This window comes from Cebidichthys violaceus, unplaced genomic scaffold (genome assembly GCF_023349555.1).
Source record: "Cebidichthys violaceus isolate CVI_PGR_0920_01 unplaced genomic scaffold, fCebVio1.0.p SCAF_26, whole genome shotgun sequence".
In the NCBI taxonomy this organism is placed as follows: domain Eukaryota; kingdom Metazoa; phylum Chordata; class Actinopteri; order Perciformes; family Stichaeidae; genus Cebidichthys; species Cebidichthys violaceus.
This window is the reverse complement of record NW_027176439.1, coordinates 6057104-6084106: the sequence shown is the minus strand read 5'-3', so window position 1 is coordinate 6084106 and position 27003 is coordinate 6057104. Positions and strand designations below refer to the sequence as shown.

General features: G+C 44.9%; 5 protein-coding genes across 8 annotated transcripts; 4 read left to right on the top strand and 1 right to left on the bottom strand.

Annotated features, from left to right (window-relative positions):
- Positions 1 to 291: 291 nt before the first annotated feature.
- lrp13 (low-density lipoprotein receptor related-protein 13) lies at positions 292 to 8667 on the bottom strand. Of its 3 annotated transcripts, none has more exons than XM_068720727.1 (21): positions 8535 to 8667; positions 8253 to 8408; positions 7812 to 8027; positions 7472 to 7690; positions 6893 to 7108; positions 6576 to 6805; positions 6125 to 6254; positions 5469 to 5659; positions 5024 to 5210; positions 4508 to 4720; positions 4201 to 4384; positions 3904 to 4105; positions 3477 to 3641; positions 3079 to 3288; positions 2423 to 2966; positions 2183 to 2302; positions 1837 to 1944; positions 1465 to 1698; positions 1012 to 1393; positions 470 to 578; positions 292 to 366 (listed from the first exon to the last, which is right to left on the bottom strand). In XM_068720727.1, exons 1-21 carry the CDS (start codon positions 8644 to 8646, stop codon positions 343 to 345), a joined length of 4152 nt encoding a protein of 1383 aa, XP_068576828.1. In that variant the 5' UTR covers positions 8647 to 8667; the 3' UTR covers positions 292 to 342. The 3 variants fall into 3 exon arrangements, with proteins under 3 accessions (XP_068576828.1, XP_068576829.1, XP_068576830.1); XM_068720728.1 differs by having other exon boundaries at positions 3088 to 3288; XM_068720729.1 differs by having other exon boundaries at positions 3268 to 3288.
- Positions 8668 to 9133: 466 nt separating this feature from the next.
- Positions 9134 to 17719, top strand: LOC137879822 (mothers against decapentaplegic homolog 2). 2 transcript variants are annotated; one of them, XM_068720732.1, is made up of 11 exons: positions 9134 to 9279; positions 10343 to 10757; positions 12229 to 12318; positions 12537 to 12730; positions 13061 to 13195; positions 13479 to 13541; positions 14113 to 14166; positions 14330 to 14542; positions 14632 to 14769; positions 14985 to 15129; positions 15359 to 17719. In XM_068720732.1, the coding sequence occupies exons 2-11, from the start codon at positions 10522 to 10524 to the stop codon at positions 15480 to 15482; spliced, it is 1392 nt and encodes a 463-aa protein (XP_068576833.1). In that variant the 5' UTR covers positions 9134 to 9279; positions 10343 to 10521; the 3' UTR covers positions 15483 to 17719. The 2 variants fall into 2 exon arrangements, with proteins under 2 accessions (XP_068576833.1, XP_068576832.1); XM_068720731.1 differs by having other exon boundaries at positions 13479 to 13553.
- A 667-nt stretch (positions 17720 to 18386) lies between these two features.
- On the top strand, positions 18387 to 19523 carry LOC137880044 (immediate early response 3-interacting protein 1). The gene is made up of 3 exons (XM_068721119.1): positions 18387 to 18535; positions 18789 to 18890; positions 19045 to 19523. The coding sequence occupies exons 1-3, from the start codon at positions 18445 to 18447 to the stop codon at positions 19098 to 19100; spliced, it is 249 nt and encodes an 82-aa protein (XP_068577220.1). The 5' UTR covers positions 18387 to 18444; the 3' UTR covers positions 19101 to 19523.
- An 85-nt stretch (positions 19524 to 19608) lies between these two features.
- Positions 19609 to 21716, top strand: si:ch211-12e13.1 (uncharacterized). Its single transcript, XM_068721118.1, has 5 exons — positions 19609 to 20000; positions 20107 to 20270; positions 20429 to 20671; positions 20800 to 21009; positions 21251 to 21716. The coding sequence occupies exons 1-5, from the start codon at positions 19762 to 19764 to the stop codon at positions 21436 to 21438; spliced, it is 1044 nt and encodes a 347-aa protein (XP_068577219.1). The 5' UTR covers positions 19609 to 19761; the 3' UTR covers positions 21439 to 21716.
- Positions 21717 to 22621: 905 nt separating this feature from the next.
- si:ch211-12e13.12 (uncharacterized) lies at positions 22622 to 26502 on the top strand. Its single transcript, XM_068721045.1, has 3 exons — positions 22622 to 22769; positions 22858 to 22951; positions 25327 to 26502. Exon 3 carries the CDS (start codon positions 25345 to 25347, stop codon positions 26026 to 26028), a length of 684 nt encoding a protein of 227 aa, XP_068577146.1. The 5' UTR covers positions 22622 to 22769; positions 22858 to 22951; positions 25327 to 25344; the 3' UTR covers positions 26029 to 26502.
- Positions 26503 to 27003: the final 501 nt, after the last annotated feature.

Here is a 27003-nt window from a genome sequence, read left to right as displayed (position 1 = left end):
GAAAAGCGTAGCATGTTAGTGTAGAAGTAGGGTTTAAGTTTAAAACAATGGTAATGCCTAAAGTACTAAATGAACTTAATCCTCACATCACTTGATCAAAATCAGCAGTAAAACCAGACTTCAGCTCTGAGGCTGTACTTTTACAGCAGTAGCTACATGCTAACACAAGCATGCTAACACTTCCGTTTCTCAAGTGGGACGGTCACTGAACTAACTTGATTTTACCGCCTGTTAAAAAGTCAACATTTGTGGTCTGACAGTAAACAACGCTGAAATAACTTCACAGGAGACTTCTAAATGTAAACCGTTTATTTAAAACTTCGCTTGCCCCAAGAATCAACCTCAGCCCACAGAAGATGCCGCTTCCTGCAAAGACATAAAGAAAGAAAGTAAAGTCAGACCACCATCCCACAAGAACAGTAACAAAATTGGGAACCTTCTAGTTCATGGAATTTTTTCGGAAGCCAACCTCTGGTTTGTCAGACTCTGGTGGGGCAGTTTGTGTCGTTGGGGTGGTCTCAGCTTTGTTCTCCAGGTCGGTCATGCTCGTGCCATTCACTGCTGCTGGGCTAGCGCTCCTGCAGGAAGGAAATACAGAAGTAGTCCTGTGCTCTATATGATGCAACTGTTGCCATGTGGGGCAAACGTTTTACCCAATCTGCACAGACATCTGTAGCGACACATTGAATGTTTACATTATCAATATTCCTGAAATTTGAACGGGCACATATGACGACATTCATTTCAGCCACGCTAGCAGTGTAGCTCTGGAGATAGTAATGTCACTTTGATCCGGACTAACATCTCAACTATTGGATGGATTGCCATGAAGGTTGGAAAAATATTCATGGTCCCCAGACGTCGAAGCATACCGACGTTGTCATAAGTTCCATTTGTCAAACGTGTTATTCTTATGTAGCATAAAGGGACTACAGCTGCATTTCAGTGTGCAACCCCGTGATGTTTATTGTGTGACTAGACAGTTTCTTCTGAATTAGTAATCAGACAAACCTCGTGTTGGCACTCTTCCGCTTAACCACGACTGCAATCACAGCAATGACCACCACTCCTGCACAGAGCCCCGCGGCGCTGTAGACGAGGGGACCCTGCATGGTCTTCAGGAGATTGTGTTGACAGGAGTCACCGCTGTACACCAGTGAACACACGCATGCAGTGTCTCCATTGGTTTCAATACAGCGTCCGTTGCCACTGCAGTGTTCCTGGCTGCACTGCTGGGCGTCCAGGATCTTGAGCAGACCAGTGGCGTTCAGGGTGGAGTTCAGGCCAGTGACTTCAGAAAGAGTTACAGGGGGCAGAGGAGTAGGAGGAGAGGAGCTGCTGGGCTGGGGGGTTGCAAGGCCCTCGACTCCCGACCACGGCTTCAGACCGACACCTAAGTGTCAACAGAGAACTCATGAGTTTGTTTTATGTGGTTTTAGATTAAGCGCAAGTATAAATACTCACAGTTCTCATCCGAGTGGTCATTGCAGTCAACGCGACCGTTACAGAACTTCTCAACAGGCTGGCATGAGAGTTGATCCAGACACTGCCTGCCGCCATCTGAGCAGCGCCGCTCCGGGCCACAGTGGGTGGCATTCACAAGGACTTGGCCATGGGCACACCTGCATGTCCGTCCTTTTGGGGTGGCGAGGCACAAGTGGTGGCAGTCTCCGTTGTTTTCCGTGCACTGGTTTGAACCTGTGAAAAACGGGTCAGTAGATTGACCATCAACTGGAGTTTGTGACACTAGACGACCTTTACCACCTCAGTACGCTCACATTTGAAATACCCTTTTTACTGCCATCAAAACCGCTACGGCGTGCGGCTCTTACGTACCAGTCTGACTGGACTTGCTGAACGCCTTTAAGCCGATCACTTCTGTGTCGACCTCAAACCACAACTTGTTTTGCTGCTGCTCGTCTCGATACCAGAGCCTGGTCTTGTCTGAAGGAAAGCATCAACACAAAGTAATGGAGCTCGATTAGAAATCTATATTAAGATGTTTGACCATACAGTGTCTTCAGCTATGTATTTTTACAAGAAAAAAAAAAAAAAATATGCAGAGAAGAAACTATTTAAGATAAAGTTTTGATGTAGTTGAACAGCCACACCACCTTGTAGTTCGTACAAACATAGCATTACAAATACACATAATTTAGTACATACAATATGAGCCCCTTACCACTGACAGTCATCCAGAGCAGCGCATAGTCAGTCAGAGCCACAGCAGCCAGGCCATCACCGGCCTTCAACTCTCTGTATCCGGATCCATCCAGCTGGACAGAGCCGATGGTCCCTGAACCTGGGCAAGAATCCAAGCGATGTTACGGCTTTTCTAAACAAATGGTATCTTTTTTTACACTTTTAGAGCACGAACCATCTTGGAAACAAACTTCACAACTATACTGAAAACTTGTCTTACCTGTGTCAGCCCAGTAAATCATATCCCCATTACTGGAGAAGACCAAAGATGTGGGCTGGACAGCATCCTTCCACGCCACGCTCCGTCCGGCACCGTCCATGTTGGCACACTCGACCGTAGCGACTGTACTCTGCAGGACCAGGTTGGTGAAACAAACACGTCCACTGGGAGGGTGGAGGGCGATGGACTCCACTCTACCGACGCCTTCCTTTATGAGAACAGCGGTGTGTGCACTGGGGATGGAGGTCACCTGCAGGCGGGGCTGTTTGTTGCTGCTCCAGTAGACGTTACACGTTACCCAGTCCAGGGCCATGGCAGTGATGGTGTTCCCCAATAGTTTTAGAAGTTGGCCCTGAGAGGACAAGTCAGAGCCCTTCAGTTTGAAGGAGCTGAGTGAAGTTGTGCCGTCATCCGTCACCAACAGGGTGTGGTCACGAAGGCTGTAGTCCATGATGGCTGCCTCATTGACGCCGGGCACCTGCAGGGCCAGGTGTTCAGGCCAGCCCTGCAGGTCTGCCGCTGTGTGTCGGGACTGCAAGTAGATCTAGGAGAGTATAGACATGAGTGGTAACGCATTACCCAAAATGCCCAACTTTCCCTTTAAAAAGTATCTGTTAAAAGCCAATTAGACCGAGTGTTACTATGCTTTATTATACATCAAAAACCTGGGTGACAGTAGAGGGAGACAGCATCAGCAGGTACGCTGAATTGACCAGGCTGGAGCAGGTAAGACCATCCTCAGCCAGTAAGAGTCCAGCAGGACACTTGCAAACAGCCTTGGGTCCTGGGGCCAACACACACATGTGGGAACAGCTCTTCTTCTCACACTGGTTCTCAATGCCCACCTGGAGCAACGGGTGGATGACCTGCAAACCAAGCAGGGAACAGGAAAGTATTTTAATAATGCTATTCGTGCTGATAAATTATATCTAACATGGTACATTTCAAACAGTTATTTTTTTTGTAATCATTTCCCAAAACTGGTCCGTCTCTTCATATGTGAAACTATCTTACAATAGCAGCCAGAATCATCAATTCTGAACATGTTGCTCACCTTCACACCAAAAGGTTGTCCGGGTCTTTTCAGGAGAACTTGGTGGTTTTTGCCAGATATTTTATGGGCAGCCAGCACGACTCGCTTCTTGGCATCAGACCAGTAGAGCATGTCATTGAACACTGCCAGGGAGAATGGGTTGGTGGTCTCCTTCATCTGTAGAATCTGAAAATTACATTTAGACAGATTTGTTATTCAAGCATTTTACGTGTGTCTTGGTGTGAAATCAATCCAAAGGAAAATTGCCCATTGTGCGGTACTTTGTTTTATAGGAGGGCAGGAGGACCTTTTGCTGGTAGATTTAGTGTTGAGTTTAAATTTATCTTTAATGCCTGCAACATGCGTTGGTTGAGTGGTTGCATCCAAACGCAGAACTATTCTTTCAAATCTTAGAACCAGACAACATCCTGCTTCCAAAAGGTTTTACCCGAATGTCATCTCCATCCAGCGTAGCAGATCCAATCGCCCTCAGCCTTTCATCCGTCCAGTAGACTCGTTCAGAGATGGTGTCCACGGCCACACCGCCTGGCCAGCCCAGGCTGGAGTTCACCACTGCGGTCCTCTCCGACCCGTCCATCCCGGCACGCTCTATCTTCACTACATTACCGATCTCAGTCCAGAACATCAGCCTGGTAGAAACATTTTACAAAAAGACTCTAGACTGATCTTTGAGATTTTTTTTTTTTTACAAATTAGTTAGGAGATGAAATGAAGTCATGCGGACCCTTTTTGTGGCAGCAGTGCCAGAGAGCGAGGCTGATCCAGGTCTTCATCCAGGATGACACTGTGGCCCACTGACTTCACAGTGCCTGTGGCCAGACTGACGGCAACAATCTGACTGTTCACTCCGTCGATCCAGTACAGGTTCCTCCCGAGCCAGTCGACAGCGATAGAATCAGCTCGGACACCTGTGGAAACGAAGCGTCGCATATCTTGAGAAGTATCCTTAGTCACAACAATGACTATGTATTCCTCCATCAATACATCTAGATGTCCCCTACAATACTCGACCACATCCGTGTTGCACCGACCTTTAATCAGAGTTCCTGTGGTCTTCTGGTCCAGCGAGGACCACTTGATGCCGTCGGTGTCCAGACTGACCCAAAAGACCCTCTGCTCCCTCCAGTCGTAGTCCAGGGAGAGGATGGCCTTCTTGGCAGAGGACGACAGCACATCTAGGCTACCACTGCGCAGGCCAAACAAGAAGAGGTCCGTTTGGACCGACGTCAACAGGAAGGGTTCACCTGAAGGGAGCGAAAGGACCAGCATTTTGAACCCATTCAGGATGGACCAAATAACTATATGCATTTATTGAACCACAGCCAAGATATGCTTTATTAGATTCATATCCAATACATTTTATCAACATTTTCATCTTTATAGGTTGCGTTACTGTGCAGATACAAGACAAATGTTGCAACATTTGGACAAACCGCCTCTCATGTAAATATGAAGCTGCAGCCAAGAAATTGATTTGTATGAAAAGTGCATTTCCCAATGATGCAGACACTTTTCTGGCCCACATGTGGTCCACCAGAGGACTTTACCGGTGATCTTGCAGTGGTGTCCGCCAGTCTCCATTATGTAGCCTGGGTGACAGTCACATTGGTATGAGCCTAGAGCGTTGATGCATAGCTGACTGCACACGCCTGGCCACCGGCCTTCACACTCATCGATGTCAGCACAGGTCAGCCCGTCCTCCAGGAGCCTGAACCCTGGTGCACAGCGACAATGCTGCACCGCAAAAAAAAAAAATTAGTCAGAGTAGCTATGACATTAAGTGCAAGTAGTCATGATACTCACTTTAAATCTGACTGAAAAGAATACTTGTGTATCCAAAACTGTCTTTCAATAACATTGTACGGCTACATTCACAATTCAATTTCTACTGCATTTCTTCTTTAAGTTTCCATTTCAACCCACTGATTGGCTGATAGACAAACTTAATTGGAAACATCAACCACACAAATGTTGGGGAAACGGGGTCCTCACCGTCCCCTGTGGCGTGGCGTAGCAGCCCTGAGAGCAGCGGCTGTTATCCGCCTCCGCACAGTTCATCTGGCAGCTGCCCCCCTCGTCTGAGCCGTCTGCGCAGTTGGTGATGTCGTTGCACACCAGGACTGGATCCAGGCACTCCTGGCTGCCACACTGGAACTGGTGAGGGGGGCATGTCACCGCCCCACCTGACACACACACACACACACACACACACACACACACACACACACACACACACACACACACACACACACACACACACACACACACACACACACACACACACACACACACACACACACACACACACACACACACACACACACACACACACACACACAAAATAAGAGGAAACTCCTTCACTGAAAGTTAACAAATGAAAACTGTTTAAGCTCTTATGGGTTTCATTTTAGTCCCTTAAAATCTTTTACAGTCACTAAAAAGGTTCTTTCTTTATTCTGTTTACACTCTATACTCTTCACAACATAATTTTTCACTTCATTAGAAAGTACACAGAGACAGGAGCCATGGGAATAGAGAGGGCTGGATTCAAACTGGAGATGTGCATTTTGAGAAGACACCCTCACTTCACTTAAAATAGTTTCATTTCTTTTCGGCAATGGATAAACGACTAATTGACATCGACTCACATTCAGTCTCGTCACTGCCATCGTTGCAGTCCTTCATGCCGTCACACCTCCAGGCTGTAGGGACACACTTGGTCTTGGATTTACACGACCACTGGAACTTACCACAGTTCAGTTGAGCAACAGGACAATCCTGAAGAAGATCCAATGGAGTATTTTACCGTCATCTAAACTGCTGCTTAAAGTAAACATTTTGACTTGGAAAAATTGAGGGAACAGAGAGGCCACATACGTGTTGGCCATTACATGCCTGGCTTTAAAACCACCACACCTTTTTGCCTAATGGAAGTACTCTTAACACACAGAAACCCCACCAGCTCCATGAGTGTGTGGAGCCTGTTCCACATACATGACTAAAACATGTTCTTATAAAATCGGGTCAAACACAGAAAACTTTTGTCTACTTTAACGTCTATTTTTTCACAACAAACTTGGTACTGAATTCAACATCCACCTTCTCGTCTGTCCCATCTTTGCAGTCCTGATCTCCGTCACAGATCCACTCCTGCACCAGGCACTCTTTGCTCTGGGGGCAGCGGTGTTTGGTGGTGCAGACCGGTGGGCTGGTGCAGCTGTCCTCATCGGAGCGGTCCTGGCAGTCTGGGTGACCATCGCAAAGCATCGTGACCGACACACACTGGCCACTGATGCACTGGAACTCGGCGTCAGTGCAGCCCGTGTCAGCTGCAGGAGAGGTCAAGAGGCCAAAGACACAAGCACAGCAGATTAATACAGCATATATATTAACTTCCTTGTTCAATGACAACGTACCACAGTCTGCCTCGTCACTGCCGTCCACACAGTCCCTCTCCCCGTCACACAGGAAGCTTTTGGGAACGCAGCGGCTCTTGTCGTCACACTGGTGAGCGCAGCCCTGCATCTGCTCGGCACATCCCAGTTCATCCGAGCGGTCCTGGCACTGAGGCACGCCGTCACACACCTGGCTCTGCTCTATGCACTTCTTTCCATGCGCGCACTGGAACTGGTCTGCAGGAGACACATGGCAAAACCAGGATGCCGGCAGAGCTGGGGTTATAATTGAGCTTTAAAGTGTGTTGTGCGTTACCAGCTTTACTGCCCATGAATTACGTACGTCTTTGCAGTGACAATACAGTACAATGTCACTTCAGACCCATGCGTTTGTAGACTACATTCAGATCGATACACTTCACCAACAATCCTCAATGTCAGTACTGTGAAGTCAAATTGCTGATCTGTCTCAGCACCAACATCCTGTACATTTGAAAGGTATTTGATGCTGATGTGACAAAACATAAAAATGAACACCACCCACTAGAGGGCAATAAAGTAAAACATTTTGACCTACGTCGATGGCACCCACCAGATTACCTGTTTCACATGTTGATACGCATTCTCCCTCATCTGAGCCATCTTTGCAGTCTGCTTCTCCATCACACACATGTTTGTAGAGGACACACTCAGAGCCATCCTTGCACAGTTTAGAGCCAAAAGGACACTTGATGGGGGTTGAGGAGCCAACAGAGGTAGCAGGCACTGAGGTTGAGCTGGCCCCTTTGTCCTTTTCATACCCGTCTTCCTGTTGGACCTCTGATGCAAAATGAAATGGGTCAACATGATGACCCAAGACCACATACTATGCAAGCTTGACATATGGATGTAAATGATCGGCGGTGAGGGATCTGTATATTCTCAAATCACTTCAACGTACCGCAGTTGGCCTCGTCCGAGCCGTCTGCACAGTCCTTCTCTCCGTCACAGAGGAAGTTTGCAGGTATGCAGCGGCTGCTGTCGTCACAGTGATGAACACAGCCCTTTGTCTGCTTCTTACACTGCATTTCATCAGAACGGTCCTGACACTGAGCTGTACCATCACACACCTGGTTCTTGTCTATACACTTTTTCCCATGAGCACACTGGAACTGATCTGCAGGTGTTTTACATTAAAAGACACGTCATGTTTTAACAGAAACAGTTTATTAGGTACACCTAGCAAGCAATCTTGCAATAATTCCTATCTTATTGAATGTTCAGTTGTTAGTTTTAATTCACATTCACAGATCTGGTGTGACAAACACAATCCCATCTGACCGAGTAGATTAAAGCAAACCTCAGAAAGTAATGACAAATTGTGTGACTTCCAGTCCAGTACCTTCATTGCATCTTGAAACGCAGTCCTCTTCATCCGACTCGTCCTTGCAGTCGGGCTCTCCATCACACACATGTTTGTAGAGGACACACTCGGAGCCATCCTTGCACAGTTGAGAGCCCAGGCCACATTTCAAAGAACTGCTTTCAGCTGAAACAACTGTTCGGATCACAAAATGTCACACACTACTAAAGGAAAAAAAATCATAACAGGTAATACATCTCTTTTTTTTTTTTCTTTTTTTTTGTAGATGGTGAGAAATTAGTTTTGGTAGACCTGGCTCACCTTGCAGGGGCCCTGATAATTGTAATAAGACGGCACAAAGAAGCATACATGCACCCATTGCCACAGACTGAATAAAACGGACCAAATGCCTGGAATAGCTTAAGCATAGCATTTTATAAGGCTGCCAGGTGATGCCAATACAACCTAACTGAACACCTGAGTGAGGGGAGGAGCTAATGATTATTGTCCTATCATCCTATGCAGCTGTTGAGGTAATCATATCATACATAAACAGAAGTAAAAACATTAAATCTCATACTGGACCTGACTGTGACAGTCTTTAAGTCATTTTTTTTTTGTTTATGTTTTTCTGTTAATCTACTGATGTATTTTGTTAAAAATGTAAATTCATTAATACCCTGAGAAAATGCTAAATACAAATAGCTTTTGCCTCCTAACCTCAGATAAAAAAAAAACAGATATAAACTCTGTCAAATAAACAATAAAGATATCCAAGAACGTCAGCCAGTGTGAAGAGCGTGTCTTTCTTTAATCGTCCAATCAGTGTTTGAGAAGGCGGGATTACGAGCTCGTACGTAGCCATCACGTTTGTTGTGTTGTCCCGGTCTACCTAACCTGGCAAACTAGCCACAGTAGCACTGGTAGCAACTTGAGAGGAGCCATCAAGCCTTGTCAAAATTAGCTGCGGTACAATACAGTTCAGGCATTTTTATGTCAACAAGGCGTTTAGAGGGCTGTGCACGTCTTTCTTTCAAAAAGCGGAGCGTTGGACTTTAAAACTGGGGTAACTATTGAAACGCTTTTAGCTGTTTTTCTCGACTTTGAAGCATGTTGTTTTGTGCAAGAGATGCAGGTCCGTTAGCCAGCGGGAGCCAGGACTCAGTTTGGAAGAGTTCGTCCAAGATGCTAACTCATTTTGGTGCCGTGTCTGTATTTTAATAAAAGTCACAAACATTCAATAGCTGCGTCGAAATACGACATTACAGTGTTTGAAATCGTGAAGCGATATTTTGTGTAGTTAGATCAGTGATAGCCGGGACAAGCTGGCGTTTAGGCAGCAAAGTAGCGCGACTTGACTGTTGCGCATAGGAGGATTTTTTTTTGTGGATCACAACAAAAGGATTTTTGATAACAAGCTGGCAGCTAGCTCAGTTAAGCTAGCTAACGTTAGCTGACCTAGCTAGAGGAGGACATCTCCTTTAAACTGCCTCCGGTCTGCTTAGGTACGCCAACTGTAGGTTTTTGATTTTAGCTAACGATGAGAGCATTTACGCCGTTTGCTATTTAACACTCTGCAAGCTAACGCTGGTGAAGTTATTGTTGTGATTTGAGCCAAACAGGGCCCCCCCCCCCTCCAGATAGCTAGCAGCCGGCCTTCCCAAAGCCAGTTGGTGTTAGCACTGTGGGGGCCTGTCTCAAAACACTCTCCTTGTTCATGTCCAATTGATGGTGTTCACTGTGTTATCCAACGTGGTCCTCAACGTTATTTACTAGTCGTCGTTGCCTCCAGACACGGAGTCACACGCCGTGTGTTAACTTTCCAAGTTTGCATGCTAAGCTAAGCTAACTAGCTTGGATGTCGAGTAATGTTTGTGACAAGCTAACGTCAAAGGTACAGCTCTGCTTGTTCAACTCACCAAATGCTTAACTTCACACAGGAGGCAGTCATGTAATGTTAGCAAAGCTACTGACTAAACCATCTTACCATTTTATTTAATATTCGAAGTTTCCTTGAGTAATAAGTTAAGTTGCATGCTTTATATTGTTTTGATGAGGCTACAAATGGTTGTTTTTCTGTCCTTTACTTTGTGTGTAATGATGCACTTTGTGTGTGACTTTCTCCCAAGGTGTCCCTCTCTTTTGAATAAACCCTGCTAGCACTGGCGTCCACCCTGTGACTCATTGGTCACTAGAGGGGCCACATCAGAGCAAGGGCCCAAACTGTAGCTCCAGGTCCCCTCTGTCAGTGTGTGTGCGGGAGAGCTTGTGTTGAGTCCTCTGGAGACTCGCGGCTTGTCCAGCTAAGATGTCCTCCATCTTGCCATTCACCCCTCCTGTGGTGAAGAGGCTGTTGGGCTGGAAGAAGTCGACAAGTGGCCCGGGTGGAGCCGGCGGCGGAGAGCAGAACGGGCAAGAGGAGAAGTGGTGCGAGAAGGCTGTGAAGAGCTTAGTGAAGAAGCTCAAGAAGACAGGCCAGCTAGATGAGCTGGAGAAAGCTATCACCACACAGAACTGCAACACCAAGTGTGTCACCATCCCCAGGTATACTGTCCAACACGTGCTCTTCAAACTAGAATCAGGAAACTGATACGCTGCTGATGCTACGCGTCTCTGCAAGCGTACTTAGTTGAGACCTCTGGGTAATGTAAAACCATGACATCTTGTGCTGGTGGTAGATGCTGATCTTGCACTTCTCTTGTCTTAATGCTTTTTTTCATAATTTCCTGTGAGTATTACCCAACATGTAAAGCCGATTGCAATGTTAAAAGGTTTGTTTAGGGATGCAAAATAGTGGAGCATGAATTGCTCTCTAAAGATGAACTGATAATATATCAAATCCCTGTTTATTTACTACTGCACTTGCAGTCAGATAGTTTGTATTGTGCTCATGGGGGGGAGAGAGACATTCAAAGGGTGAGAGAAGACGTTCTCTTTATCAGCCAGCCAGCCTTGATGGCCCAGACTCGGTGGGAACGCCACGCTAACGGAGTCATTCCGCACTGATGTGCCGTCAAGCACCGTGTCAGATGTTTGTATGTCTGTAGATAGCGGCCTGGTCGTTATCGCCTGGGAATTGTTCTCGGCTGCACTGTTATGTTAAGAGAGATACGGTGGCTGGCTCGATGTGAATGAAATTATTTATTCTAGAGGGCTGGACTAGTGGAGAGGATAGTTACACAACATGAAGCCCGATTGAGGCTTTGCCACCAGCCATACTTTTGTTGGTACATTTTAATTGTGATTGGGCATCTTGTCTACCCTGCTTGTCACTTTGACATGATCCATTTCTGGATTTAGACTGATTCTACTCTACGCGTTCAGTTGTCTGCTGTAGAAATAGCTGTTGAGTTGAATTGGCTGGTGGACAGTGTTCCCTGCCCTGTCATGAATCAGACAATTGCAATTTTGAATGTTGGTTGAGAAGTAATTAAGTCTGGTAAATATTATGCATTTGTAGCATTTCATATGCAGACTTTGTTGTCGTTCTGTTGTTCTTCAGAAGCAACTACTCCCATTTGTCCTCATTCCAAGTTTTTATTCTAACTTTCTTTGTCCATTTTCTTGTGAATGTTTTGAGACGGTCTGAAAATTGATTATTTTTTTTCTTCCAAGGTTGCCTCCTCTCTTTTCCCCCTCTTTTGTGGTGTTGTGTGTCTTAGTGTTTGTTTGTTTGAATGTCTCCAGATGAGTTCGGACATAAACGACTGCAGTGAAAAAGTCTTCAGTCATTTTAAGCGTTTGATGCGATGCTCTTTGTCCCACTCATTGTGCGTTGGCAGATTCCATGTCGTTGTTTTTCCTCGATTCTCTCAAAAAAGGCTTCTCTTATTTGAAATTCCCATCTTTCATTTCCACTGCTGAAAATGAATTTGATGTCTTTATTTTGCCACGAGACTCTAATAAAAGAGGCCTTTTACTGTTTACATTACCCATACTGATATTTCTGAATGAGCCATGTCCCATGTTTATCATTTGTTTTTTGTTTTTGTTTTGTTGTTTCCTCTGTGCACAGCAATTGCTCTGAAATATGGGGACTGAGTACACCAAATACGATAGAACAGTGGGATACATCAGGCCTATACAGCTACCCTGACCAAACCAGGTGACTATCATCAACTCTTGTATGGTTTGTTGTGGGAGCGTTGTCATTACAATGTTTGAGGTGACGGACGTTGAGAACATCTTTCTCGTCTCCGCTCAATCCAATCCATCTCCATCTCCCTCCCCTACCTGGCCATGTTATGTGTCGCCTCCCCTCTCCCCTCTCCCCTGTCCCCCCCTCCCCATCTCACCTCCATTTCCTGTTTGCTGTTCAATCAGATCCCTGGATGGCCGCCTGCAGGTCTCCCACAGGAAGGGGCTTCCCCATGTTATCTACTGTCGCTTGTGGCGATGGCCGGACCTCCACAGCCACCACGAGCTGCGTGCCATCGAGGCCTGCGAGTACGCCTTCCATCTAAAGAAGGATGAGGTCTGCATCAACCCCTACCACTACCAGAGGGTGGAGACCCCAGGTGAGTCCTCTTAGCTCAGTGGACATTTGTCACCTGAAACATGCGCGTCTCTTCATATTTCAGTGTCTGTTGCAGTATTGTTTGCTCCCACTTAGACTGTAGAATTTCATAGAATTTCTTACTAGGAGTTCAATGAGAAGATCAATAGCATTCTCTTGTCTGTATGCTAACAGCCAGCTGCCAGGTAGCTTAGCATTAAGAGGGGAAACGGGGGTAAAGAGCTAGCTTGCCTCTGTCCAAGTCCAAAACCAACTGACACCCATTGTGTAAAAGCATATGGCTGGTAAGTGTCTAACTCATCTCTTCTGACACTTTTGCCCAACACTGTAGTGCTGCCTCCTGTTCTTGTGCCAAGACACTCAGAAATCCTGCCAGAGCTGCCACCTCTGGATGACTACACTCATTCCATACCTGAGAACACAAACTTCCCTGCAGGAATCGAACCTCCGAACAACTATATACCAGGTGAGCTAGTTATCTCTACGCCGGATAGGAGTGACTCTCTCTAACTACTGGAGGGTTACATAATGAATAAACTGTCACTGTAGGTTACTGTATGCAGTGTATTACATGCATTCTAGTTTGTATCTGTGAAGTTGTCATACTGGTATTGTAACACTTCTTTTACTAATGACATCACGTCAGCAAAACAACATTACTAACATTATGTTTTTAGGATTTCAGTAGGTTAGACAGCCATGTTAACATACGGTAACGCCACAGCTCTTTCTTCTCGTTGTTTCAACAGAAACGCCTCCACCGGGCTACATCAGTGAGGATGGAGAGGCCAGCGATCAACAGATGAATCAAAGTATGGACACAGGTACCCTAGACTAGCTCCTCCTCCTTTCCTCGTGAGTCTGCCTCACCTCCACAGAGACATCAAAGTCACATGTATGTCTTCATGGACCGTGTATGTCTTCTTATGTGAGAAACAAAACGGCTGACGATGCTCAGAGGAAGGACTTTATCCTCCTCTGCTTCAACAGACCTGTGTCATGTCTCATAGACCAGATCCTCTTCTGGAGATTTGGAGTTTCTTAACTACAGATATTGATTTTGACCTGACTCCCTCAGAGTATGCTGTTAATGATAACCATAACAGCAGCAGCGAGCTACTTATTGTTTTATACTTCATCCATTTAGTTGTAGTTTAAACCGCATGATCTCAACAAAGTGAGACGTTCCAGTAACGGTTTAACGGCACCTCTGCATCGCTCTCATGCAGATAGAGCAGGTTCACAGTATCATTATGGCATTTTTTCGCAGGGTAGCCTCCACTTTCATCACAACCGTTTGATCCGACCCACCTGGTTCCCATGTTACGGTCTAATGTGAACCCGTCCGTATCGATGACTTCCTGTTGTCTTGTCTCCGTCAAGGTTCTCCAGCCGAGCTCTCCCCCAGCACTCTGTCTCCTGTCAATCACAGCATGGGTAAGATGCAAAACAAGACGAAGACTAAAACAATACAGAACATGCAAGCATACCGTGTAGTAGTACATCACAGGTGTAGTTAGATAATACACACAGACATCTTCGTCCACGGATGAACGGTGTTGTATCAACAAGAGATGATTGACTCCATCCTCTACCACAGACCTGCAGCCGGTGACCTACTCTGAGCCCGCCTTCTGGTGCTCTATAGCCTATTACGAGCTGAACCAGCGGGTGGGGGAGACGTTCCACGCCTCTCAGCCCTCGCTGACGGTGGACGGATTCACAGATCCATCAAACTCCGAGCGCTTCTGCTTGGGTCTGCTGTCTAATGTCAACAGGAACGCCACTGTGGAGATGACCCGGAGGCACATAGGTATGGCACGGCCTCGGGGGAACCGATCCTCTGTAGACCGCTGTACAGTTTGATCTGGTGTTCTAGCTTCTCTCTGTCTGCGTTCACAGGAAGAGGAGTTAGACTCTACTACATTGGAGGGGAGGTATTTGCTGAGTGCCTGAGTGATAGCGCCATCTTTGTCCAGAGTCCAAACTGCAACCAGCGGTATGGCTGGCATCCAGCGACTGTGTGTAAAATTCCCCCAGGTAAGATGTCACTTGTGTAGCAATTTGGGGAAATGTGCTGAAATTGACAGTGAGGGACCCACGGAACGAAACAAGCCAATGATGCCCAACACGCCACAGAAACTCTGGGAAATAATTAGCCACAGACACACAATGGTCACTGCCAACCAAAGGCCACATGTTGGCTGTAAACCCACATTAACAGCTGGTCTGTTTGCCTCTTTGTTTCTTTTTAGGCTGTAATCTAAAAATCTTCAACAACCAGGAATTTGCGGCCCTGCTGGCTCAGTCGGTCAACCAGGGCTTTGAGGCTGTTTACCAGCTCACCAGGATGTGCACCATCCGCATGAGCTTTGTCAAAGGCTGGGGCGCCGAGTACAGGTGAGCACTGCCACCGCTTCACTCAATTTGACTGTTTTTAATCGGTGTATAAATCGTTTATCTGTCGTAGATGGAAAATGTATCTTTCACGTGAGGAATTGATTCTGACTAAACACCAGAGTGTTTGTTGGACTGAAGACTTGAGTCAAGTGTGTCTTCGTTAGCGTGAAGCACTAAGGCTGTCGGCACAGAAGTCAGACGTTGAAATGTACATGTTTTTGGTTTCCAGGCGGCAGACCGTCACAAGCACTCCTTGCTGGATTGAGCTGCATTTGAACGGTCCCCTGCAGTGGCTGGACAAGGTTCTGACCCAGATGGGTTCCCCTTCTGCACGCTGCTCCAGTATGTCCTAAACAGCTAAAGAAACGCCCCCAAAAACAACCCGCAGCCCATTACATGATCATTAAATTCCAAACTTGTGAGTCCTTTCGTGAAGAAAAAAAAATGGAACCCCCCCCCCACAGAATGAATTTTCTGTAACATTCATAGTATTTGTGGCCCAGTTCCACATCCACACACACACACACACACACAAATGCACCTACACTGTTGCGCACACACACACACACACACACACACACACACACACACACACACATACAGACTTTTCAGTAAAAAAAAAAATTGGCACTTTGTTACCCATCTATGTCATGCACCTTGTTAAATTGCTTTTCCCCAAATCCTTGATATTAGATCTATTTGTGGTACAAATAAAATGTATATTGGTTTTTAGTCCAGGAAGTAGGGGAAATACCAAAAATATCTGTGAATAGTTTCTCAGTATTGAAGATTGCTTGTATGAGTAACACAAGCTTGAATGCTAAAGTGAATTTTGTTCCAGCCCACCCCAACCATTGTTCTGAACCGGAGTTTACTTCTCTCTGGGAAACTTGGCCCCATCTTTTCTCAGGGGGAGGTGGCTTGGGTGAAGAACCGACGGACTTGTCGGCCGCTTTCCTCTGAAGGAAACGCCACAATGTGTTTATGAAATTTGAATTGACTTCGGAAGAATGGCCCTTTTTTTTTTTTTTTTTTTTTTTTTTTTTTGTAACTCTCGACGTGTGTCGTTATAAGACACACTTCTTAATGGACAAATAGGAATGTTAGTAAGTAATTCCAAAAACCCCAAACGAACTGCAAACTTGATCTGGATGTAGTTTATTTCTTTGTCATTATATGGCACTCTACATGTCCTTGGTTTAGATGATTCACATCTCCACTGAACAGCCTGGTGTGGAAGCTAATGAGATGTTAGCCAGGCTTTGCGAGGTGCGCTGGGCAGGGACCAGAGAACATCAGCTGTTGTCAAAAGCTTCTTTGTTTTAGTTCTTCTCTTTTTGACTCGACACTGGGAGTCCTGGGGCTCTCCGAGGTGAAGCATTAAACTTCTCACCAGGAGAAATTGAAGGTATCAATGAATTCATTCTGTTTTTAGCCTATATCCCCATTGTTTTGCTACTTTTTTGTATTCTCATGTATTTTTATATATAAATATACTTAAAATTTTCTGTCGTTCACTTTTTATTAAAGTGATATTTTCAAGACCACAGCTGTTTCTAAAGTGACATGGAGGGCATGGATCATTCCTTTTTAATTTACCCAAAAGGTTTAGTTTGAGTTTATTTACAATTGCAGCTCTTTGTCTTGGTAAAAAAGAAAAAGGAAAAAAAAAACCTCACTGCCCCACATGATGTGTCGCCCGTTCCGATCTGTCGTTTTTCCAAAGAAATCTGGTGCATTTAAAGTACACAAAGCCACAGATTTAACCCAAACCCCAAACCCCATCCTGTGATGGTTTTAATGATTCCAGAGGCATGTAAAACTTTGTAATGGCCATTCAGTCAGTCATCTCTTCACTTCTTTTGAACAACACACGTGACCTCTTGTAGCCTGTTGGTGCTTAGTCAAGCGGGTTAAGGTTAACCAGATACAATTGGCTTTTAAAATGTTACAGAAACCTGGGTAGAGAGAGAGAGAGAGAGAGAGAGAGCGGTTTTCTTCCATGAGAAAAGAAGAGTGAATGTGCCTGCACACTAGGACATTCTGTGTTAATGTGTGTATTGTATTTGTTCTGTCTATAAAATACAGTATGTACAACAAGACTTATTAGCTTATTAAACTCTGCCATTCTTGTCATTACGTGGCTGTTGCGAGTTTAACATGTTTCCTCCCCTCCCCTCTTTTTGATGTAAATGTGTTGACCTCATGGCACTAGTGATTGTACTTTAAGTGCACCTAGTGACGTTTGGATTTGGGGAACTGAACCATGTTAGGGTCCAGTGTTACATTGTTTTTATCTTTGGCCTACAACATATGAATGTGAAAAAATACATTACAAAAACTGACGTGGACCAGACGTACATATACATAACAGTAGTACAGTATGTGTGTATTTAACAGTAATCTTTTTGCAAAGCAGTCAGTACAGTAGATGTCGCAGTTGTTTTACCAGTAGAGGGCGGTATTGATAGAGCAGTTCTCTTTTTGTTTTTGTTTTTTTTCTGACCATAAGCTTCTCAGGCGTGTGGCATATTATGCAGACTTCATACTTCAAAACACTAATAAAGATTTTTATTCTCATGATTCTTTATGTTGTGTGCGTGTCTTGAATGTATTACGGATATTTGTCACTGAAGACATAATTGAAGACGTGGATGTCGTCTGCAGTAACAGGCGAACACTGCTTCTCTAAGTCTACGGTTTGTTTAAAGAGTTGTACAGATATCAACAGTAGCTGTCAATATCTACACTTTTTAACAATGAAGGAAATTAACTAAAGTTACTCCAGCGCTGTACTTAAGTACATGTTTGAGATTCTATTTCTAAATTGTATTTTTACTTAATAATTCTGCTCGACTTCAGCGGCAACATTTTTAATTTTTACTCCCAGTACTTTTATCTGACAACCAGTTTGTGGATTCTACGTTAAAACAATGATTAGTCTGTAAAATAAGACGAATTTCTTACACATTGAACCACTTAACAGTATGTAAGGTCTTAAAGACGTTCCACTGTGAACAGACACAATCATCATATTTATTCCAGTTAACGCTTACTGATGAGACAATCATAAATGTTGAATACAGGATTTAGAATATTTTCCCATTGTTTCTAACCACTGATTAATTTAAAGTACATTATATTTATTGTAAACTCTACATAGTAATATTTTAATATCTACTTGATTAGACTTGTGTGTCTATTATGTCTGAAAAGCGCAAGCTGTCATTCGGTTTGACCTTCCTCCGCCACCGTAGGCTACGTCAGAAGTAAATACTGTGCTAGCCCTCCACTAGCTAGCTTAGTGAAGACACCATGGCTTTTACGTTGTACTCTCTCATTCAAGCAGCAATCCTGTGCGTCAATGCGGTCGCTGTGTTGCACGAAGAAAGATTTCTTAGTAAAAGTAAGTGGACGTAGTTTAAAGTGTGCGGGTCCAATATATGTCACGTGAAATATACATTAAGCTAGCTAATGCTAGCTAGCTAGTTAGTAACTTAACAGCTAGCTAAAACAGTTGTAAACACATGAAACAGTTGGGATTTATAGGGGAAGGAAAACGTTATTTAGAGGAACAACCTCTAATACATGACGGAGGATGTTTCGTTTTAATAACAGAGCTGCATGTCTTTCCCTCTGCGTGTTTTTACCACCTCTAGTTGGCTGGGGAGTAGATCACAGTGTCGGAGGCTTTGGTGATGAACCAGGCGTCAAAGTGCAGTTAATGAACCTGGTCCGCTCTGTGAGGACAGTGATGAGAGGTGAGTTTCACTTCACTCTAGAGCTGTGTCTGGTGACACACACACACACACACACACACACACACACACACACACACACACACACACACACACACACACACACACACACGAGGCTCTCGTCGTGTCATCTATTGTCTCTGTCTTTGCTCCACAGTGCCGCTGATTGCGGTGAATGCGGTCTGCATAGTGCTGCTGCTTCTGTTTGGATGAGTGAGTGAAGAGGAGACACACCAGTCTGCTGTCGGGAGAACATCTCCATCACCTCAGGAAACCTTCTGCAGTAACATCTGATCACAACATGTCTCCTGTCCGCCTGAATGGGAATATTATAATTTAATATTCCACATCGATACACGGGATATTTGTCAAGGCCTGTTTTGTAATTCAAAAGAAGTACATGCAACTACTTAGAATGGTTAACGTCCTTCTTCTTTTGAATTGCACAATAAAATGCTGAATATTAAACACTTCATTTGCCTATGATTTAACTGTCAATATGAGAGAAATGTATAACTTTCACATGGAAGACGACTGTATAATGTTTGCAATTTATACGCTGAAAACATGTAAATTAATTATTGTATGCGTGCTATGATTGTTGAAAAGATGTTTTTAAAACTCTCACTAAGTCTGCTTACGTCTCTCATTTTCTGAAATAGTCGAATCTGTTGTGTTTGTCCCAGCTCGCGCTCCGTACTTTTGACAGCGTGGTAGACGTTTGTCCGATCGTGTTTGTGTTTACTTTTTATAGTCCAGAGTCAGACCGATTTACAGTTAAATTAAATATATTAGTGAATGAACATGTAGTGATGTGTGCTAATGCATTTATTAAACCCACGGCGTTGTATCGTAGTTATTCATTTGAGTAATAATGGGTCATGCGCAGAGTTCCATCGCTGCCTCGCTCTCTGTGTCTTGTGTGTATTTAGTTTATGTTCACATCTACTGCTCTTATAAGTTGTTGAAAACAAATGTACTGAACGAGAGACTCCCGAGCTTTGTGTACCTTTACATGAAATATGTGGCCAGAGCTGCGACTCGGAGGACGGGCTACCTGCACGCAGCAGCGACAAGGACGCGTGGAGTTGTTTACACGGTCCTCAACTGCAGGTGAGCACGGTCCACTTCCGCTGAGGTTTGAACGAGACTAACCCTGGATGAGAGAACAGACTGCTGGGCGTTCACGTGTTGAGTCAGAAGTGTTTGTCGTTAACAGGATGGAGACTCCCTTGTTGAGGAGGTTCTGCTGTGCTGCAGGCTATGGTTGGGATTATCCAGACACGGAATATAGAGACGTCCCAATGTGCTTCCCGGAGATTCTCTGCCGCAGACTGCTGCTTATGGTGCTAACTGATGACAACTTCAGACTCAGTCCAGCAGGTGAGACGTAGCACACATTCAGCATGTCTCTGTAAACAGGTGGTTACAGCTGATTGCTCCATTTTAAACATGTTGAGTACATTTGGATAATTCCCACTGCCCTAATTTCCATGATTTATTGAATGCTTATAATAAAATGTTGTGAATTTCTTTTGCAGGTCTGTTTCGTGTGCGTCAGAGTCTGAAGACCTTCCAGCCAGTTGATGAGCTGAAGAAGGGTCCGTTCACGCTGCAGGTCAGAGTTCAGGAGTACCGGCAAGTTGATGCAGGGGTGGAGGTCGACGTCGGTCTGTCTGCCGCTTCTCGTACCGGATGCCCAGTGTGGGAAAGCGTTCTGACGCTGCTGTCCAGAAACGGGTTCCACAAAGCCAGCAGAAGCTTACCCAAGAATGCACACGGAGGTGAGCGTTGATCTGGTGATGTCTGCTTAGATTTCAGCTTTTTTTTCCATTTTCACACAACTGTTGCTACTTTTATTGGCAGAAGTAAAGTCTACCTCTTCTGTTTCTGGTCATATGTCTGTTGACAGGCCAACCAGATGAACCTGCGCCAGACACTGTGAGGCAGATAGAGGTCCGAGTTCCCAGGACTACCGGACTGCAGTGTGTTTGGTTCTTCTCCGACTACTCGCCCTATCGGCTCCTCTCTCTGTCGGCCAGGCTCTTTGGCTCCAGATCGCAGACCGCACCAGGTCTCTGGATGCTGTCCGTCTGCCTGGCAGAAATAGAAAAGCACAAAGGTAACAATGTAATGAGAAGAAGAAACTTACTGATTAGGTTGATGAAACATTGTAGTAATTCAACTTGGAGCCAGTTCAAGAAAGCTTTTATTTTTGCTATTAAATATTTCATAAAAGGAAACCGACCTTTTCTTGTTTCTCTGTTCTGTCTTTTTCTCGTGATGGCGAGTCAAAATGTCTGCTGTGAGAATGTTTGGAGCCACACTGGACATGTCTTCTCATTGCTCTGTTGTGTCGTCAGGGGTTGGAGTCATCACTGCTCCCGTCAACATCACTGCCGAATTTAAGGAGCCTCTTTTGGTTCCCGGCAGAGTGACAATCAAGTTTTGGGAGAAAAACGTGGATCAGTCTCCTGCCCAAGACCTCAGCTTCCACATGCAGCAACATGGGAGCAACACTTCTCACGTGATGGGATCGATTTCTAGGTGATTGACTAACTTATAAGGTTAATATTTGTAGTTTTGTCGATACACAATAAGTGTATGATTTATTTTATATGGATAACTTTGTGTGTAATCAGTGAAATGCAGCAATCAGACAATCAGCTAATTGACAAGTTTGTTCTCATGTGATCATAAAATAAGCTTATTTTTTTGAAAATGAGAATAGATATTTGATACTGTTAAAAAACTCCATGTCGTCCAATAAAATCAGATTTAAGACTACATTTTAAAACCTCAATTGTAAAATAAAATGTGCAATGTCCAGATGCATTTTGGGAACTCATTTTAAACACATGCTGACAACGCACACCTCTTAGACATCAAGGGAAGTCAGGGAGAGGTGCACATTCATAGACCCGATGCAATCGCTACTTAAAATTCAACAGTTCAGCATGTGTGTTTAGTTTGTTGGTGGTGCGGCTTCTTGGAAAATTATTAATGACGGATATACATAAAACATGTGCACAGAGGAACACACTTAAGACAAAAGCCAGACACAAGAAATGTCAATCCTAAGGAGGGAGGTGTAATTTAATTTAAGTCATTTAAGTTGGAATATATGTGATTGCATTGATCAGCAGGACGTTGTGCTGTGTGTTTCATAGGTCTACTGTCCATGAGCACTTTGTCAGATGACTATAGGCTAATGCAGACACCGTCCCTACAGGGAACGAAGACGTTTCAATATTTGATCCCTCTGTTATTCCAGTTTGCAGCTTTCTTGTGTGTGAAGGTCTGTCCTCCTGTATTATTTATTGGAACACAGTCAGTGAATGTGAAGCCATGCATCCCTGCACCACTGCAACGTTTCATAAAGGAATCATGTTAGTGAGCTTTAGAGGCGCTGGTAGGACGATTCTGTTACTTTTGGACAGGCTAGCTGTTTCCCCAGTTTCCAGCATTCATGCTAAGCTAACTGGCTGCTAGCATTCCTTCTTCTTTAATTAGAAGAATGGTCCGATAAGTGAACGCTCATGTTGTGTTCTGTAGATGCTGATTGTTTCCAGGTGAACGTATGTGCAGCCATGAATAAACCCGTTGGGGGGGGGGGGGGGGGGGGACATAAATAGCGGTGTGATTTAAATGGAGGGAGCGTCCCGTGACTGCCTCCCTGCACACACTGTGAGCAGTTGTAGTTTACAAGATGAGGGGAGGGCGTGTGTGAAGAGTCTCTGTTCATAGACGACCAGACGGAGGAGAAATCAGTTTCAGCAGCTCTACTACAGATCGGAGGGACACATGCTGGGTCATCCCACTGCTGCCATGTGATCTTCATTACAGCAACTTGGGGAAGAGTTCATCTGTGGAAGGCTTGGGGTAAAAGCTTTTGCATGCAAGTGGATTTTCTGTAGGATTCTGTTTTCTTGTTATATCACTGTAATTGATCTATAGCCTATTGATCTAGTGAGTGTACGGGACACAGATGTTCTGTCCCCCTACAAGAGGAGCTTCATTAAACACTTCAACTCGTGATTGGCGATGAAGTAATTCACACTAAGGTGAGTCTTGAGTCTTTGGTTAATTCAACATTATTGTCTTATTCCTCCTCGTCAGTGTAGATTCACTGCTGAGAGAAAAACAGCCACCAACCAAGAGCAAACTAGAGTAATGTAGTGAGTGTGTTTAAATCAAATCTATTGTTCATCTATTGTTCCTCAGCTACCTCCACATGCTGGAGTGGAGTAGACTCTTGCCTGAACATGTACATTGGCTGTTATTATTCATTTATAGAGTCCCGATTCTGTCATGCATATGAGTCAGTCAAGTGTAAGAGGGTCAGACAGCTAAGCTCCTGTACAGAGTGGATTGCATTTAGCATGTAGAGACGTAGAGCGGAAACACTCCTCTTGAACCACTCTTTTAATCTTGTATTTAATGTAAATAAGTCATTTATCAAACGTGTTCTTCTCTTTAAATAGTGCATGTGTAGCAAATTTGAACATGAACTTTTCAGAGACAGTATCTGCTACTGTAGCTTTGGCTGATGGTAGATTTCTACAGTAACATTTAAATCACCTGCCGCTCTGCCAATATATCCACCACTCCGTCTCTTTTGATTCTGTGTGAAGAAGAGATGGGTGTGTGTGGGTTTCACAGAGATGAGATGAAAGGAACACACTCCTTCCTTGGTTAGAGCACTTTAGAGGAGTTCTTCTGTCTCCTTCTTCACAGAGCTGATCCTCTGGGAATTCAAGTTATTTTTGCTTCTTTTAAAAGTACCAGCTTCATTTATTTATCCAGAGAGGCCAATACTAAATGACAGCGTGTTCAGGCTGCGTTAGTGAAAGATGTGACTAATATTAATGCTGCAACTGCACACTAGTGCCATGTATACTAGGGGGGAGGGATGTCTGGCACAATGCATGTCATTTGTAATGGTGCACTAGCGATACAAAAGGAGAAACGTTAAAGGAAAACCCTGAATAGATGAGTGCAAAATGCAGGGCGAAGGAGCAGCGGCTCTACTCTGAACCCCGTCTGGATGTCTGAGCTCCTCACCCGATCTCTCTCATTCTCTCTACTACCCAAACTCACTTCAGTCCCTACCGATACTCATACAACACCTGTGTTACTGCTGACACAGCACCACACCTGCCCGTCTCCCTCTCCATCTTACTATAACTCGTGAACAAGACCCAGAGATACTTGGAACTCCCTCGTTTGGGGCAGTGACTTACTCCCAACCTGGTACTCAGTCGTCTCCTGACTGCTTCACACTTGGTGGCAAATCACCCCAGTGCCTGCTGAAGGTCACGGTCTGATGGAGCCAACGGAACCACATCATCTGCAAAGAGCAGAGATGCACGCTGAGGTCCCCGCACCGGTCACTCTCCTCCTCCCAGCTTCGTCTTCCAACAGTTTTCCAGAACTTCCTTGTGGAAAATGCTACGTCCTTCTAACCGAGCTCCTCCGACACCCACGTTTTTGCTTTGGCAAATGCCGCAGCCCCTCCAGACATCAGTACCTGTCTGCTGTTTTCCAGAGACTCCAAGGCCAACCGAGCCCGAAAGGCCTCCTCCTTCAGCTTGACGGCGTCCTTCATTGCGGGTGTCCACCAGTAGGTTCTTAGATTGCCGCCACGACAAGCAATGATGACCTTCATACCACAACTCCTTGCAGCTTTTTCCACAATGGAGGCTTTGAACATGGCCCACTTGGATTCCATGTCCCCAGCCTCCCCTGGTAATTCTTCTGGAGGTAGGAGTTGAAGACTTCACAGACAGGGACCTCAGATGTTCCCAGTTCACCCTCACTACACATCTGGGTCACAGGTCTTATGATACAGCCACAAAGTAAATCATCGATCTTTGGCCTAGGGTGTTCTAATGACCACTTGGTTTCAGATCAGGCAGGCCTCGCCTACCTCCAGGTTTCTCAATCGTTGCCCACGAGGGCGTTTCAGTTCCCAGTCAACGCCCAAAACCAATACACATATAATATATATATATAATATACACATATAAGCAAAAGAAAAGTGTACGACACTAGAGCAGAGCAGACATAACGACACAGCGTCACTTAGCTGGGGACTCCTCTAACCACAGGCTCTGGAAGAGTCCAGCTCTTCTCTGGGTGTTTTGTTCCAGAACCAGAGTCAGTCTGCGACACCAGAGGTCGGCATCATCTCACCACTCAATGCTGTTGTATAGAAATGACTGATGCAGGTTTGATCATAATGACAGAAATGCTATGACTGGTTAGGTTCCACACAATCATTCGGACTGGTTTTCTCAACCGTGACTGCATTAATTTAGAATGAAAATGTCTTATTGTTATTATTTAAAGCTTATTCATAAAAAGTGTTGATAGATCTTGATTTAAACTACTATTTCCAAGGCCAAGTATTCATTTTAAATTTTCTTTTTTGTCTCAGTGCAGCGAACAGAAATACATGAAGAATCAAGGAAAAGGCAACGCTGCTGCCAGCATCCCCCTCTCTTCCCCACCAGGGAACAGCGGTGTGCAGGTCTACCATGACTACCAGAGTGTGGCTTTTAAGATGCATTCTGGGAACGGCCATGCTATAGAAAATGGCTGCCACACCAGGAGAGACCGGGTCACCGGCCGAGACGGTACAAGCAGGATGTCCTCTCTTCCAGACATCATTTCTAACAGCCAGGACCAGAGGTACGGCGTGAAAGACGAGGGCGTTCAGAGGAACTCCCCGTGGATGATGGACTCCAGCAGCCAAGCATATTCAGGACCAGAGGACAACTCCACAGACCCACATGAGACCCTGACAGAGACTTCAACTCTGACCTTTGTGGACGTTCACACCCTGGAGGAATCAGCAGAGAACCACAGCCTCCACGGGGTGGAGATGGTTTACCTCAAGGAGTTTGTGCTGATAGACGACGACGATGACGGAGACATGTCGCTTAGAGAGAAAACAGTGATAGACTTGTCCGTCATGGATGGGAAAGCGGCTGACCTGGTGTGCGGGAGGCTGCTGTCGACCTCCAGCGGCTCGGTCTCAGAGTCTAAGGAAGAACTCGCGGCTCCTGAAGCGTCTCCGCCTGAGGACGTTGAGACTGCACATGGAAAGAAGCGCTGCTGTTTCTGCACTGTTCTATAAAGAGAGTCAGTGTGAAGCTGTTCTAGACGACTCGGTTCTCTGACTCGGTTCTGATCTCTCTAAACACCACTGCTCACTGGTTTTATATGTGTGCTCCTGTTGAACACATGTATAGGCATGGTGACGTACCGTGATTTCATTTATTGAGTTTTCGTTTTACTCAATATTTCTGGCATTCATTTTACAAAGCCTTTATTCAACAATAAAACAGAAAACATATTTGTGTTGGTCTCAAATGTCAGCCACTTATGTTTTTTTTAAGTAGCCTAATTATGAAATGTATGTATGCTGAGACGCATTCACGTTGAAAGAATTGGATCATTCGGGTTAAGATCATCATTTTCAAGTTTAACAAACACATCTCTGACGTTTATTATACAGTTTTTATACCAAAAAAAGGCACGTTCCTATAATATTTTATCTGAACGACGTTCAGGTTTTGTGATAACTACACAGGTCTACAAAGATCAGGTGCTAACAACAAATAAAAATATCTCCACTGACCAAATGATGTGTCTAGTTGTGTCTCTGTGTACACACTTTGCTTGGCCATGTTATGTTGACTAACCACTGCTGCACTGCAACGAATACACCAACTACAACAATGCACAGTGATCAGCTCATTATGCCAAGCTGTGATCGAATGACAGGACCCAGTGATCTTGGCTTGGTCTGGATCCTGCACTCACAGATGTGGAGTCTGTAGAATGTAGCAGCACTAGGGAGCAATGTTCTACAAATAAAATACAATACCCACCCCAACAGCAGCCGGTTCACCCTGCTGCCATCGGCCAAGTGATACGGTCGCATCCACCGCCTCACCACCAGACTACCGAGCAGCTTCTTTCCTCAGGATATGAGACTCCTCATCTCATCCTCTGTACTCAAAATAAACATTTTGTTTAGTTACGTTTTTTCTTGTGTCACAAAAAGAGACTAGACTTGCATTACATTGTGAAACCCTGTGTTGTAGAA